The 15,626-nt window shown below is 46.5% G+C and overlaps 1 protein-coding gene across 2 annotated transcripts in view; it reads left to right on the plus strand.

Annotated features, from left to right (window-relative positions):
* Positions 1 to 14,304, plus strand: part of arfgef3 (ARFGEF family member 3) — a 30,790-nt gene extending 16,486 nt beyond the window's left edge. The window contains exons 18-34 of one of the 2 annotated variants that reach the window (XM_072709386.1): positions 2 to 152; positions 446 to 739; positions 2,436 to 2,569; positions 2,739 to 2,884; positions 2,993 to 3,172; positions 3,279 to 3,420; positions 3,555 to 3,677; positions 3,957 to 4,060; positions 4,167 to 4,311; positions 4,443 to 4,571; positions 4,845 to 5,021; positions 5,314 to 5,428; positions 5,746 to 5,848; positions 6,908 to 7,039; positions 7,830 to 7,960; positions 9,322 to 10,540; positions 10,779 to 14,304. In XM_072709386.1, the coding sequence (XP_072565487.1) occupies positions 2 to 152; positions 446 to 739; positions 2,436 to 2,569; positions 2,739 to 2,884; positions 2,993 to 3,172; positions 3,279 to 3,420; positions 3,555 to 3,677; positions 3,957 to 4,060; positions 4,167 to 4,311; positions 4,443 to 4,571; positions 4,845 to 5,021; positions 5,314 to 5,428; positions 5,746 to 5,848; positions 6,908 to 7,039; positions 7,830 to 7,960; positions 9,322 to 10,540; positions 10,779 to 10,970 (3,617 nt within the window). In that variant the 3' untranslated portion in view covers positions 10,971 to 14,304. The remainder of the gene's footprint in view (position 1; positions 153 to 445; positions 740 to 2,435; positions 2,570 to 2,738; positions 2,885 to 2,992; positions 3,173 to 3,278; positions 3,421 to 3,554; positions 3,678 to 3,956; positions 4,061 to 4,166; positions 4,312 to 4,442; positions 4,572 to 4,844; positions 5,022 to 5,313; positions 5,429 to 5,745; positions 5,849 to 6,907; positions 7,040 to 7,829; positions 7,961 to 9,321; positions 10,541 to 10,778) is intronic. The other variant, XM_072709387.1, reaches the window with a different exon arrangement.
* Positions 14,305 to 15,626: the final 1,322 nt, after the last annotated feature.

The raw sequence follows: 15,626 nt of genomic DNA on the forward strand, positions 1-15,626 counted from the left end.
GTAAAGCAGCGGGTGGAGCTGCGTCTGGAGCAGATGGGGCGCCCCCTAGGGGTGCGGCTGCACACGGCACACGTGCTCTGCATGGACGCCATCCTCAACGTGGGGCTGGAGATGGGCAGCCACAACCAGGACTGCTGGCCACACGTCTTCAGGTACGCGGCCCCCCCCGCCAGCTACATTCCAGCCGCGATGGCGCCACCTAGTGTGTCGTCACCCATTCGACATTCACTCAGTCGAGCGCATTTTTATTGCGATGAACAAATAATTGTCTCATTCCTGGGGAAAATCAAAGAGAAATGATATAAATATGTATAGATCAAAAAAATGCATGCAGTGTGTGAGCCAAACGCACCAGGAAAAGAGGGTTTGATTATTTAAAGAAATTACATATAGGTGTAGTGACTCGTGCTTCTCCGTCGGTGAGCCCTCCCTTCTGCTTGCCCAGGGTGACCGAGTACGTCAGCTCTCTGGAGCATAGCCACTTCAGCGACGGAAGCAGCCAGCCCCCGCTGACCATCACGCAGGCCCAGCAGGCCGCTGACCCCAGCCTGGAGCTCGGTACCGAACACAGCCCCGACCGCGAGCTGCCTCTGGGCCACCCGGTCATCCAGCCCCTCTCCATCCAGGAGCTGCTGAAGGATAGTGGGCGGGGCAAGGGCCTCGATCTGCGGGGGGGGAGCCTGCTGAGCGGGACGGGGGCCACCAAGGCCGTGTGCACCCTCTCCACCCAGGCTGACAGGTAGGGGGCGCTCCGGCTGCTTTCCCAGTGTCAGGAGTCGAATTTAAAACAGCAGTTTATGAATTGGCAAAGCATCCTGAAAAGTACCTGCAAAGCTGATGCATGAATGTTCTGGCACCCAAATCACACTGATACATGAATAACAGGTACATATTCTCCTCATGGTAGAATTACAGCTAGTCGAGATGGATTTGAAATATAAAATGTAATCATTCATTTCTGTGATGGGCTTGGTGGTACTTGAACTGCATCCATTGTGCCAGAAAATCTTATCCAGTATAGTAGTGGGTGTAACTGCTTGAAATCAAAGTGGCATAATGAAAAAGGAACAGCTGGTTTATTACACAATGCTACTAGTCACAAGTCAGTAGTTGAGAGGTGTAACTAGTTAAATAGCTAAATTGAATCACTTACGACTGAAACTGGATTTTGTGAACGGCCATCAAGAGAAGTGGAATTTCCGAAAGCCAGTAAGATGATACGGATATTACAGATTCTTGGAATTTATAATCAATATAACCGATTTACCAGTATCTCATATCAAATGTAAAATTAACTGAAAGATTATAAATACCGTTTATTATGAATGTTACTGCATGTTTGGAGATTCTTCATTGCTCATTTGTTGGTGGAACACCATATTGTCAAGAGAAAAAATGTTTTTATTCAGAGAGAAGGTGCTTTTAAAAACATGTTAATTATCAAACATCATTCATTCTATAGCTATACGGCACTGTGGGGATTGGGGGCCGTCGGCCTGTACGGCCCTAAACTAACGCTTTCCATTGGCTCTTTGTCTCCCGGGGACCTGACTTATCCACATTCCTGTTTTTAATTACTATGACAGCCAAGTTATCATCCCAGCAAAGGGGTCATTTGGAGGGAGCAAAATAAGGGGTATTATTTCCTAATTACAAAAAGTCTCCATCAAACACTTAAACATTCTGGAGAGTTTAATCTCCGCAGATAACAGGAATTGTACACCTGAAACTTAAACTGCAGACGGGCTCGCACATCAGTATGTGCAGTGCGTAATCGACGCAGCACTTTGATGGATGGATGTCAGAGTCGTGATCCTCAGCCAGTGCGCATGACCTGTGAGTGACTCTGCCGGAGTCGTGATCCTCAGCCAGTGCGCATGACCTGTGAGTTACTCTGCCGGAGTCGTGATCCTCAGCCAGTGCGCATGACCTGTGAGTGACTCTGCCGGAGTCGTGATCCTCAGCCAGTGCGCATGACCTGTGAGTGACTCTGCCGGAGTCGTGATCCTCAGCCAGTGCCCCTGACCTGTGAGTGACTCTGCCGGAGTCATGATCCTCAGCCAGTGCCCCTGAGCTGTGAGTGACTCTGCCGGAGTCGTGATCCTCAGCCAGTGCCCCTGAGCTGAGAGTGACTCTGCCGGAGTCGTGATCCTCAGCCAGTGCCCCTGAGCTGTGAGTGACTCTGCCGGAGTCGTGATCCTCAGCCAGTGCCCCTGAGCTGAGAGTGACTCTGCCGGAGTCGTGATCCTCAGCCAGTGCCCCTGACCTGTGAGTGACTCTGCCGGAGTCGTGATCCCTCAGCCAGTGCCCCTGAGCTGTGAGTGACTCTGCCGGAGTCGTGATCCTCAGCCAGTGCCCCTGAGCTGTGAGTGACTCTGCCGGAGTCGTGATCCTCAGCCAGTGCCCCTGACCTGTGAGTGACTCTGCCGCTCCAGGCTCTTCGAGGACGCGGCCAACAAGCTGAACCTGGTGGGTCTTGTGGGCTTTCTGCACCAGCTGCGCCGAGCCTCCCAGTGCCAGCTCTTCGACTCTGTCACCGAGACGGGGGACTACTCCTTGGCCATGCCAGGTAATCCGGGGCGGGTTTTCTACCAGGCCTCCAGAGTAAACAGTGCGGTGACCTGGTGATATATATATACACACTACTGTTCAAAAGTTTGCAATAACGCATAATGCATACAGAGTAATATATATAAGTGTAAGTTCTAATTAAGTTCTGATTAAATAAACATTTAAAGGTGAAGCCAAGTCGACCCAGGATAAGTGCAGTGCCCTGCACCTCTTCCGGCTGGGGGAGGCCATGTTGCGTATCGTGAGGAACAAGACACGCCCCCTGCTGCACATGATGCGGGCCTGGAGCGTGGTAGCACCCCACCTAGTGGAGGTTTGAGGAAGTAGCTGCTCACATCCCCGTAGTCAGCACCCTTAAACTTCTACACTTTTTGACTCCTTCACTGCTTACTTCACTGCTGTAACCCCCCCCCACCCCAAGGCTGCCTGCCACAAGGAGCGGCACGTGTCCCAGAAAGCCGTGTCCTTCATCCACGACGTCCTGACGGAGGTGCTGACCAGCTGGGCGGAGCTGCCTCACTTCCACTTCAACGAGGCGCTGTTCCGGCCCTTCGAGCACATCATGCAGCTGGAGCTGTGTGACGAGGACGTGCAGGACCAGGTGGAGCCTCAGCTTATCTGAAGCCGCTACGCACGCTGCGGGTCACTCAGGACGATGACCAGCAATCTCAACTGTCTTCCCTTTGTCCCCCACGCCTCCCCCACAGGTAATCACCTCCATAGGCGAGCTGGTGGAGATGTGCTCTCCTCAGATCCAGTCTGGCTGGAGACCCCTCTTCAGTGCTCTGAGGACTGTACATGGCAGCAAGACTGACATGAAGGACTACCTGATGGGGGAGTACTCCATGGGTAAGTGCTCCTTCCGCCCACACAGTTCCTTTACCTCAACTTCCATGCTTGTTATCAGGCTGGATTGGTTTGCACTTCGATAGCTGTGCTCCATTCCTACGAACTGTACATCTCGCCTTCCGTTTTACCTGCAGGGAAATCCCAAGCACCCGTGTTTGACGTCTTTGAGGCGTTCATCAACACAGACAACATTCAGGTGTTTGCTAATGCAGCCACTGACTACATCATGTGCCTTATGAAATTTGTAAAGGGTTTAGGTATGTCGATTCTTTCTGTCTGTCTGTCTGTCTGTCTGTCTGTCTGTCTGTGTCTGTCTGTCTGTGTCTGTCTGTCTCTGTCTGTCTGTCTCTGTCTGTCTGTCTGTCTGTGTCCTAATGCACTGCATCTCTGCAATCCGCCCTTTATTTTGGATCAATGTCTAAGATTGCTGCAGAAGACAGCACAAGGATTACTGTCTCTCTCAGTAATGCCTGAAATGTTTAGTGGTGCCAGCCTAGTGGTGTACTTGGGTAAAGCCCGGTTGTACTTGTCCCCAGGAGAAGTGGACTACAGAGAGATTGGGGACTGTGTCCACAACACTGAATACAGCTCCACAGATCTGTGCCTCCCTGCTCTGGACTATCTGAGGAGGTGTTCACAGGTTTGCCAGTTTGGCTCGTTCCTATATTACCAAGGCTCATCATACCAAGGCTGACGAAGCTGCGCTTCAGTGGCCATCGGTGAATTTATAACTCTGGTGCCCGCAGCTGCTCGCCAAGATCTACAAGATGCCATCCAAGCCAGTTTTCCTGGGTGCTCGGCTAGCCAGTCTGCCCATGCGGGCACAGGAGAGGTCGGTGAGCAGCGAGGATGGCATGGACTCCGTCCTGGCGGAGTGCGATGACGACACGGGTGAGCCACACCTGGGTAGCCGGGAAAAACGGGCATCTGAAAAAGTGGCCGGTGCTTGAAAAAGAAAACAGGTTTTCTCAGAAATATGGTGAGCGATTCCATTGGTTGAGGCTGTCTGTGACCTCACCCAGGCCTGATCCAGGTGTGGATTCTCCTCCTGGAGCAGCTGACGGCGGCCGTGTCCAACTGTCCTCGGCAACACCAGCCACCCACCCTGGAGCTGCTGTTCGAGCTCCTCAGGGAGATCACCAAGGTCCCAGGTGGGGCTCCTAGTGGGACATGCGATTGGGCACGCGGGGGGAAATGATCTGCTATGATATGATGTTCTTTTCTTCATGGCTAAATTACCAACTAACACAATCAGACATTGGGCAATCAGAGATGCCAGTCAGCATTACTGCATGTCTTTGGACCGTGGGAGGAAACCGCTGTTTAAGAACATTCCGGAAAGCACTGCCTAAAAGATCGCTGTGCATCTTGTCGATTCTGCTCCGCATGGAGAGACGCTGACGATTCCCTGGTCGTCCATCTAGGGCCAGGCTTCGCCATATTCTCCGTGATCCAGCTCCTCCTCCCTGTGATGTCTGTGTGGCTGCAGCGTAGCCTTGGCGACCACTCCTACTGGGACATCGCGGCCGCCCATTTCAAGCACGCCATTGGCCTGTCGTGCGAACTCGTCGTCGAGCACATCCACAGCTTCATCCACTCGGGTATCAGCAAGAAACAGTCGAGCTCAACCCAGTGCTGGGGGCCCCACAGACGGTGCACAGTTTCGCTCCATCCCAGCTCCCGGTAGGAGCAAAAACATGGACTGTCTGTGGTTCCCCGAGGACTGGATTGGGAAACACTGGTCTAGGTCCTTAACCACTTCTCCAGTCTTCATAATTTTGGTGATTTGTTGGTACTGCACTGTAATACTCAGCTAGGCTGTCTGCAGGTCTTTGTGAAGGTCTATGTGAAGGTCTATGTGAAGAACTGACCCGGCTGTTGGCTCTGCTTCAGATATTGGCTATGAGAGCCTGATCAACCTGATGCTGAAGGACCTGTTCAATTTGCTGGTGTCCTGTGTGGCGGAGCCAGCAGAGACCATCTCCAGAGTGGGCTGCTCCTGCATCAGGTCAGGCGTGTAGCTGGGTTGCCTGCTGATATCTCGGCAACCATCTCTCTCAATGAAGCGGACCTTCCATAAAGAGAATTCGTCATAAACCGTTGTTTGTTGCGCATTAAGCATATTTTCAGTAGAATATATTTCGTTTTTTGCACCTCAAAAAAGTCTTACAGAAAAACAGCATGCAATTTTCTTTGTTCGGGGGATTGCTTTGTAAGTTTGGTCAAAATTTACCGGAGATGTCTAATGGGGGGCCTTGCTGAATGAGGTTGGACATGAACCAGAAATGCTCTGCTCCGTGCCTGACAGTGTGTCCCGCATGACAGGTATGTTCTGGTGACGGCTGGCCCGGTCTTCACGGAGGAGATGTGGAGGCTGGCCTGCTGTGCTCTGCAGGATGCCTTTTCCGCCACCCTGGAACCCGTCAAGGTAACGGAGAGCTGGGCGCAGCGGCCCGATACTGAAATAATGAATGGAGTTCCTGGTCCGAGGCTGCATGACAAGGCCTCTGGTGTGTGCTGTGGAGGGCCACAGTCTGTCGCCCAAAAACGGGAACAGGGAGGGTTTGCATCCAGGGGGGGCTTGTCTCAGCACAGTCATCATCCAGGGGGGGCTTGTCTCAACACAGTCATCCTAAGCTGATGACCATGAAATAATTCAGAATGCGACAGATCCAGATGCTTTTCTGTTACTAACAGTTTCAGGATCTGAAACAAAATATAATGTATGTTTGTGGATTAGTTCAGATGTCACAAGCATGACATTCAGATTCAGCACAGCAGCATTTTGCATATTTGAAGACACACAGCAGTAAACCTGCTCAGCGTTGCATAAACCAGAATTAATCTTCTTAAAGGATTAGTGTGCTGGTCTTTTTTTTAGCATTGGCAAAAAACCATCTCTGGAAATATGACTAAAGGACACAGTCATTGAATCAGATACATAACTAAACACAAATACCAGGTGCACTCTTCATGCTGGAACCTTACTGTTAGATCCACATTTTGACTAATCTATTTATTGCAACGTATGTATTTTTTATGGCACTACGTATATATGAAAAGCTTTTGTGTGCGTTTATGCACATTGGTTGTGCGTCATTATTTAGGTCATGCGATCAGGTCTAGTGCTGGAAGACTCCCGAAAATTACAAGCCAGTTTCATCATTCATCTGTCCTCACTTTCTTTTAAAGCAGCAGAATCTGTAACATCCCTAGCAACACTCAAGGGCATGAGACACACATGAGGTCATCTCTCCTTTCGATTACACAAATACAGTTATTCATCTAAAGCACGTTTGATAAATTTATGGGATCCAACTCAAAATGATCACTATTTCATTGTAAGTATCCATCTGTTTTGGGTATTGAGGTCATAACATAAAAGCATCATTGACGACTCTGGGGAGAGTAGAGGCGATGTTTGCAGCAGCGCTAAGGCAGTCCGTGACGACTCTTTCCCGGCTTCTTGTCTTCCCCCTGCTGGTAGAACCTACTGGCCTGTTTCCACAGCGGCTCCGACAGCTTCACGGGAGACGCCTGTGAGGTGAAGGTGGCCGCACCCTCCCACTCACCATCCGCGGAGGCAGAGTACTGGAGGATCCGTGCCATGGCTCAGCAGGTGACACCTGAACACGTGTCTTCCCCGCCTTCCTCAGTGTAGATTCTCGCTCCCCAGTACACACTTCAGCTCCTCTTCCTGTGTTAAAATTCACAGATTCAGTGTAGAATCACATTCGCTCCATTTGTTGGCTAGATGATGTCATACTTCATCATCAGAGCATTGATAGCTCCTCAGACATATTCCAGGACCACCTGCAAGGTCTGAAGGACCCAAGCAGCCTCCTCACAGACTTCATGAAGAACTCGTCACCCATCACTCTCCTAACCAGCTTTGACACATGCCATACACCTCTGACTGCTCTGATTGCAATACTGCAGCGCCATTTTCTCCATTCATGTATTCATTCTTACATTGAGTAATAGTGTAGATTGTTGTCTATGCCTGTGAAAATCACAAAATCTATGTCACCCATTACAAAACAACAAAAACAGCCAAGTTACACCCACGGGTAAATGTTAGTCATCGCACTGGAAAGTTAATTACCCGGCCCTGAGTATCTCCTCTCATATTTATGGTGATCTGCAGTCTAATCTGGAAAGCAGAACCACCACTGGGACTACCTTGAGTTTTGAAACACACAACCTGTGTGATGAAGCAGTCAAGGAGAACCTTTTGGGACAGGCTACATGGGTGGCACTGAACAATTTGTCTCGTGACAAACATTTTCAGTGTTGCATAAAAAATATCGTTAGAACGAAACATTGAGGATAGAATGCCACGCTATACGTGTGTGTTACTGCCGTGTGGGATGATTTTTTACGACGTAGATCTTTGTTTCTCCTATCAGGTGTTCATGCTGGATACCCAGTGCTCTCCCAAGACCCCTAACCACAAGGAGGGCTTTGAGCATGCTCAGTCCTGTGTGCTGATCATCGAGCTGCCCCCTGACCAGCAGTCCAATGGACATACTGCAAAGAGGTAGGAATGTCCTGTATGGTGTGTGTATCAGAATCTCTCTTAAAGCTGTCCTACTGCCGTAGCCTATAACGTCTGCTAGAATGATGCAAGGGTTACTATACTGTAATCATATTCATCTTAGCTGACCTACAAGATTCCTTCTGCTTTAAATGTTACGCAGTTCAGTGCATTCAGTACTCTAATTTTAAAATGGCAGCATGTAATACATACATGTTTGCACACCTGACTTTCCCCTTGTTACTTGCCACTGACTGTTACACTTGGCTTATTGCTTTTCTGTGTTGTTGATTTTTCTTTTCTAACACGCTTGACTTGCAACAGGAAAGTTGGGTAAGATGCTTGACCTTCTCCTTATCAGTTATGTGTTAGTGCTGCAGTTCTGTGGTGAGAATGAAGGAATTTACTTCTCGTTTGTGCTGCAGAACCATCTTTGCACTGCGTATTCACTGGACCGAAGAGAATATTTGTTGTAGTTTAACCACTGTTCTCTCGCTTGTATTTGCATACAAAGTGCTGATAGGCTCCAGGGAAAAGCCTGGTACCCTCTAGAGAAATTCTGATAGGCTCCAGAGATGTTCAGAAGTGAATGTATAATTTGTGTCACCAAATTAGCCCGAATATAAGACAACCCCCCCCCCCCCACACACACACACACACAGACACACACACAAACTATTTTTGGAAGAGAACATTTGAAATGCAAAGTCATACCTTCAGAAAAAAATATATATTTCACAAGAACATATATAAAGTTAAGCATGTCATGTTTAGAGGTGACCACAGGCAGTCGCACACAGTGAGTGGAGTATTACAAACTCCACAACCCGAGAGAGCGGAATGTTTTTGATGCAGCAGCCCCACATAAATGGAGCAAAAAAAGCGCTTTGTGGCGAATGGTCGAGTCATTTTAATAAAGATGATGAAATCCGCTCTTTATTAACTGCCACAATCAGTAAAATACTGGCGCAGTGGCACAGACACCAACAGTTCACATGACACTCACGGTTACACGCTGACGAAATGCACGCATTCCACGCTTTAGCCAGGAAGCGGATAATTAACTCCTCTGCTTTTGTATAATGACATTTAAATTCTAGCCCTCGAAAATAGGACGACCCCATTTTTCTTAATGTGTTTTTGGAGGGGGGAGAAACAGTCTTATATGTGCACCGATATGTATAGGAATATGACAGGCATGTCATAATACCGCGGTTCGCATGTATTGGACTGTCAGGGGCCTAGTGAACGGTTGGTAATATACCACGTACAGTTACACTCCTCGTATTTTCAGTAACGACGCACTGTAATGCACAATTAAGCGTAAATCTGGAAAGCTCCCCCTTTCTCTCTCACGATCACAGAATACCTTTCAGGACCATTGTGGTGAGCCTGCTGTCACACCAGGTGCTGCTCCAGAATCTGTATGATATCCTACTGGAGGAGTTTGTGAAGAACTCCGGCCAGACGGACGTGCCGGAGAAGGCCACGCCCGTGCCGGAACCCAGACCGACGGGCTTCCTGCGCTACATTTCCATGCAGAACCTGGCTATCATTTTCGACCTGCTTCTGGACTCCTACCGTACCGCCCGTGATTTTGACACCCGGCCCGGGTTAAAGTACCTCCTGATGAAGGTGTCTGGAGTGGGCAGTGCTGCCAATCTGTACCGCCAGTCAGCCATGAGCTTCAACATCTACTTCCAGGCCCTTTTGTGTGCCACGCTGACCACCCAAGAGAATATCACAGCTGAGCAGGTCAAGAAGATCCTGTATGAGGATGAGGAGGGAAGCTCGGACTCCTCCCAGCAGTGCTCGTCTGAAGATGAGGACATCTTTGAGGAGACGGCACAGGTGAGCCCCCCACGGGGCAAGGAGAAGCGCCAGTGGAGGGCCAAGATCCCCTCCCTCAGCATCCAGCCAGCCAGCAGTGTGGATTGGGTTTGGCTGGTCAAGCGTCTGCACAAACTCTGCATGGACCTGTGCAACAACTACATTCAGATGCACCTGGACCTGGAGAGTACCATGGAGGAGCCCCCCGTTCTTCGAGGAGATCCCCTCTTTTTCCTCCCAGTCTTTCCCTCAGAAACCTCCACACCTTCTCCTGGAGGGCTGTCGGGACGGGGCACGCCATCTGAGGACGGTTTCCGCTGCCACCCAGCTGAGACGCCATCGGAGGATGCCCACAGCCTGGGGGTGGGCACCAGCGTCCCGCTGAGGGGCGAGAGGCGAGACGTGCCCCGGAAAAAAGAGTGGTGGGAGAGTGCAGGAAACAAGCTGTACACTATCGCCACCGATAAGACGATCACCAAGCTGATGGTCGAGTACAAGAGGAGGAAGCAACAGCACAACCTCACCACCTTCGTGAAGGAGGCCAAGCCCGGCGAGAAGAGGATGGATCCTGTGACGCTCAGGGGCCCCGACTCGCCCATTCCGCGGAGGCCCCAGCAGCTGCTGGACCAAGGAACAATGCGGCATTCCTTCAGTGCTGGCCCAGAGGTCCTCCGGCAGGAGAAAAGGTCCCGTTCTGGGTCTACTGCCAGCTCACAGAACATTTCGCTTAGAGACTCCGAGGCACAGATACAGGCAAGTCTCACTCATTTTAAAAATACGCTTCATTTTCCTTAAATGTAAGTGCCACAACATAGACTTACTGCATAAACTGACTAGGAATCTTACGTAGATCGGTAATACATTCTATTTCAGACACCATCATGGGAATAATAAAATAATTTCTGAAGAAGGTGGCAATTTCTGCATTAAGTGAAATTTGTCCAGCTGACTGACCTGCTTGTACCTGTTCTGTCTCCCTGCTGTCATGCAGGCATGGACCAACATGGTCCTGATTATCCTCAACCAGATCCAGCTTCTCCCAGATCCCACCTTCGTTGCCCTGCAGCCAGCGGTGTTTCCCTGCATCAGTCAGCTGACGTGTCACGTGACGGACGTCCGTGTGCGGCAGGCGGTGAGAGAGTGGCTGGGACGTGTTGGCAGGGTGTATGACATCATTGTTTAGGGGGCTGTGTCCTCACAGGTGAGGGGGAGGAGAGATTGGAACCCAGGCTGGTATGACTGCCTTCATCTGTATTAGATGTTTGCTTTACCACTAATACAAAGTTTAAGAAAGTTCCAGACAATTCCTGGGAGATTGTTATTATTTTACTGCTTATATAAAACATCCATGAATTTAAGTCTGATGTATTTATAGTTGTATCTAATCCTGAATGTGATCTATTTAAGATTTATGCATTTATGTTTATTCAACCTATATGGAATATATATTTTTGAATTTATGCTCCATGTGAAATGCAATATTTTCTGCCAATATGAAAACCAAGCACTAAGCAGATACACAAACTAGAGAAACGACAGCGATCGACTGCTGGAACGGGGGAAACGACGTCATTTTGAAATCAGCACACAATGTCACTTAATTTGCATACAATATGACTTAAAGCTCAATCTAACCACCAAGTAATCTGGCAGCTTCGAAAAAGCCACTTTCTCCCAGAATTCTGCTCTGCTGCTCGTGTGTTTACATCGTTATGGTGAGAAACAGGTCTGAAACTGATGAGGTGAAACGAGAGCCTTTTAACGGCTTAGATTGTTTTTTGCCTTAATGCCAATTAACCTTTCGTCAAAGGAGGGGGGCACCATTACTGTCTGATCTGGTGCAATGAAGCTTATGAGAGAAAAATCCCAGTTTGGGCTGGGCAGGGTGTCGAGTCATTTCCCTCAGTTTGAGCGCTGCATGGTCCACGTTCCCTTTCCTTGAGGGGTGGCGGAATCACGCCACTTCTTGGCCTAGTGAGCGACTTTGAAGTCCCACCTCATGCTGGTGCCATAATACAAAAAATCCATCAGTTTTCATTTCCTGTGACCCCCCCACTGTCCCATCTGCTGGAACAGACAGCTCACCTTAAATCACCCAAACGAGAGCAGGTGAATTCGCCCCCAGAAACAGGGGGTCGCATTAAACATCATTCAAATTAAAATAGACCAAGGACACCGTTCATGCAATTACTTTTTCGATGATGCATTTATGGGGAATATTTGAAGAAATCAAGCTTGAAACTAATATGAGAAACTCTATTTCTAAATATTGTTTTACTTTTACAGACTGTCTGTACTGTCAGTGGTGTCGAATTCACATCTCATTGATTTTGCTCAGTCGGATATAATATGTATTGGAAGTCTTGAGTTTATGAGAGCTTTAAAAAACATATAAATGGTTAGGAATCTGCCATTATTTGAGGATGCACAAGGTCTCCATTTTGTCTTTTGATGAATCATGTTCATTCTCATACAGAATTTTCCATTGACTTATTTTGCAGTCGGCTTTCGTCCAAAATGACATGAATGATACAGAATTCTGTGAAGCTGTCCATTAATGGACATGGAAAAATGTTACAAATTTACTATGAAATCCACCTAAAAGGACAAAGACTTTATGTACTTTCCACATAGTATATCTTCCTTACAGATCATACAATCACAAATGAGTTTGTTATTGTCATCATAAATGATGAGTCAGAGATATTAGGCTATGCATATTAATCCTGACACCAAACCAGTTTGGGGAAAGAAAACCTTTTTGTGTACAAGATGAATGTAAAGTTCTACAGAAAATTCCTGATTATGATTGGCGGGTTCATGATTGGCGGGTTCATGATTGGCGGGTTCATGATTGGCGGGTTCATGATTACTGCTGGTGTCAGTGTCCTGTAACTGTTGTTGTTTTTTCATGTTTTTTTCGTCTGCCTTTCTTGTCTAGTAAAAAAAAAAAAGTATAAAGACCAGAATATTTATATATTACTGTATTGTTTATGTATTTAAATCTGTATATGTGTTTCTGAAAATGGGCAAACAATTGGCCACATTTTGACAGACACTGTCCATAACAGCACGACACTGTCTTGGCCACTATCATTCAGTGGGAACGACGCTTGTTCACTGTGAACCAGTTAGTCTATTTAGGAGCTGCACTGGGATTTCCTGATCCAGTGTGACTGACCCATCTTTGGACTGCTGCACTGAACAGTTTTATTCAATTTAAAAAAAAAAAAAAACCATTATTACATACAGCATTATTACATTCAGTAATCCACTATTTATGATTATTTTCACTCAACAAGAAACACAAGAGTGTAGCACTGGTCTCTATCCAGGCTGAACTGCAGACAGTGTCTGTGCAGCTTATGTGTTTTTAATTTATAATTCACTTAAAATAAAATCAGTGGGATATACTCTCGTCCAATCGGAAAAAAACAAACACTCATCACAAAAACTGGTCTAACATTAATAGTACTGACTATGCCGTTTTCCATCCTGCAATCTTTTTAATTTTTTTAATTTAATTTATCTTGAAAACAAGCTGCATGTGGTTTGAGTCGCTAGTTTTGACAGCGAGTACAGCAACATGGTTATGGGTTTGTAAACAAGCAAACTGTTACCCAGCACATGTCTGCCAGCCTGGTTTTAAATGAGTGCTTCATGGAGAAGGTAGGGAGGGGGCACCTGTGACCCAGACAATGCTTGGCACCAACTATTTCAGATTTATATTCCCCATTTCTTTGCTCCTTTAGCTCTACTGTAAAAAGACCATTACAGACCTCTGCAATGTAAACTAGTACACCTGCTTTATAAATCACAGGGTGCATTCTGCATGCCGAAAACAGTTATTAATCGGATAATAACTTGCCTGTGATTTACAAGATTCTTTCTGAAAGACTACTTTCATTATAAAAAAATATATATATATTTTTGGTAGGAATCCAGGAATGCAGAGTATTCACAAATCTGCCAGGAAGCGCTTTAATAATGCAGATCGAAAGTGGGAGTAAAAGCTAGGCTCTTGAAAACTAAATCTTACAAGTCATTCTGCTCACATTTTACAACACGGTTAAGAGCTTTGATACAGGTTTGATACAGACAATTGTATAATACAGAAAGGAGGCTATTGTTACAATGTCCTGCTTTTCACCTTGGTTTAATGTCACCAAAGCATGTGCAGTGAACTCATACCCACATGGCTCCTCTCGGATGGGACGTGAAGCGAGTCACACCATTAATTAGAGTCATGATGAGGTGTGAAATGGTATCGAACCCAGTACTATATGGAGTGGTTTTAAACAAAACTCTCACCTTTGGTAAATTCTTGGGACTGTACCATTCTTAATATTCTCTTTTGACTAAAACAAAGGACACTCTTCTCTCACAGATGTAATTTGTCTCAAGGTATGTAATGAACAAAAACTGACATATTAAATAAGCTGTATATTCTGATGTTTCCCAGTTTGAAATTTACGTTGAATGTGTTGTAGAATAAACCAGCAAACGTTTTATGTGTACTTGGCTGGCCTGTTTATTTATCAGTGGGTGCTGTTGCCATACTTTAATCCAACCCCTACACTTTCTTCGGCTACCACACTTTTCCTGCTTCCATAAAGACAGAGAGCTCAGGTGACTGGCTGACTCCCACTTGTACTTTGTGCTTGTACTTTACGACAGTCGTATCTAAGGTGTACTCTGCCTTAATTCCTACACTTCATAGAACAGGTGCTGGGTCACCTGCAACCTTATTAAACTGAAAATGCATAGACTCATTGATGCTTGGTTAAAGATTTAATTAATTTTCTGTTGTTAAAACTCCTAATGAAATGTGACTTAAAAAAACATTTAGCCATGCTACATTCATACATATCATTAAGGAACATTTGTAATTAAGAATTTTCAATCAGAAAAAGATTGAAATGTGATTTCTAAAGGATATCTGTGTCCTTTCGAGCATGAGATCTTGCTAATCCTGCAAGAGATCCTTCGGAAGGTCAAATGAAGAGCAAGTGGATTAAATGGAAACGCACGGTAATGGAAATGTTGGTCAGTCACACAGCATGGTCACGTTACTGGCATTGTGTGTCACCAAAACTGAGAATGTAATGAGAGCTGCTCAAATTAGTCCTCCAAAATGGTCTTCCACTGGCCAGGAACAGGCACTGCTCATCTGGGTTCTAAAAACTTTGTTTTTCTTACCACACATAAGGAATGTTGAGGAGGTTGTACATTCAGTTAGCTCTCTGGGCCGTGAACACTTTCAAAAGTGTTTTCAAGAGTATCGAGCTTCCCTGATTCATCCCCTCCCAATCACTCCCTCGTACTTTTGTCAAAACCCTTTTCCTCCCATATTTTTAACCCTTTAGAACTGATTGAGAATTCGAGGAAACTGTGGTCTGGAATTGACTCTTGGAATCGACTACATTGATTCCCAGGTCGACATTGAAGTTGACTCCAAAATTTTTCGAATCGAATAATTAGATTTTTTTCTTCTTTTTTAGTGACCAGCTCAGCCCTAACCCTCCCAAACTGCCCGCCAATTACTTGAAGGATTCTGATAGTTTGGGCATCTTTCAATCGCCATGATATTGGACGATAGCAATTCAACAGGCACCAGTAAGGCAGTGGAGATATTTCTATGACTTGGCGATTAACGTCCAGTCATGGGGAGAAAGCACCTCAATGTTTTAATTCTGCCTGGCATTAAAAGAAAACTAGCTTTCCTCACTAAGATATGGGACGCACATCAGAATTTTACAACAATCTAATCCAGCCTAAAATTAAAAGTAGATTTAACACTTGGTGTTTTTAAATGTGTTTTATAAATAAAATTACTCGA

Source organism: Paramormyrops kingsleyae, chromosome 3 (assembly GCF_048594095.1).
Source record: "Paramormyrops kingsleyae isolate MSU_618 chromosome 3, PKINGS_0.4, whole genome shotgun sequence".
NCBI classification, from domain to species: Eukaryota; Metazoa; Chordata; class Actinopteri; order Osteoglossiformes; family Mormyridae; genus Paramormyrops; species Paramormyrops kingsleyae.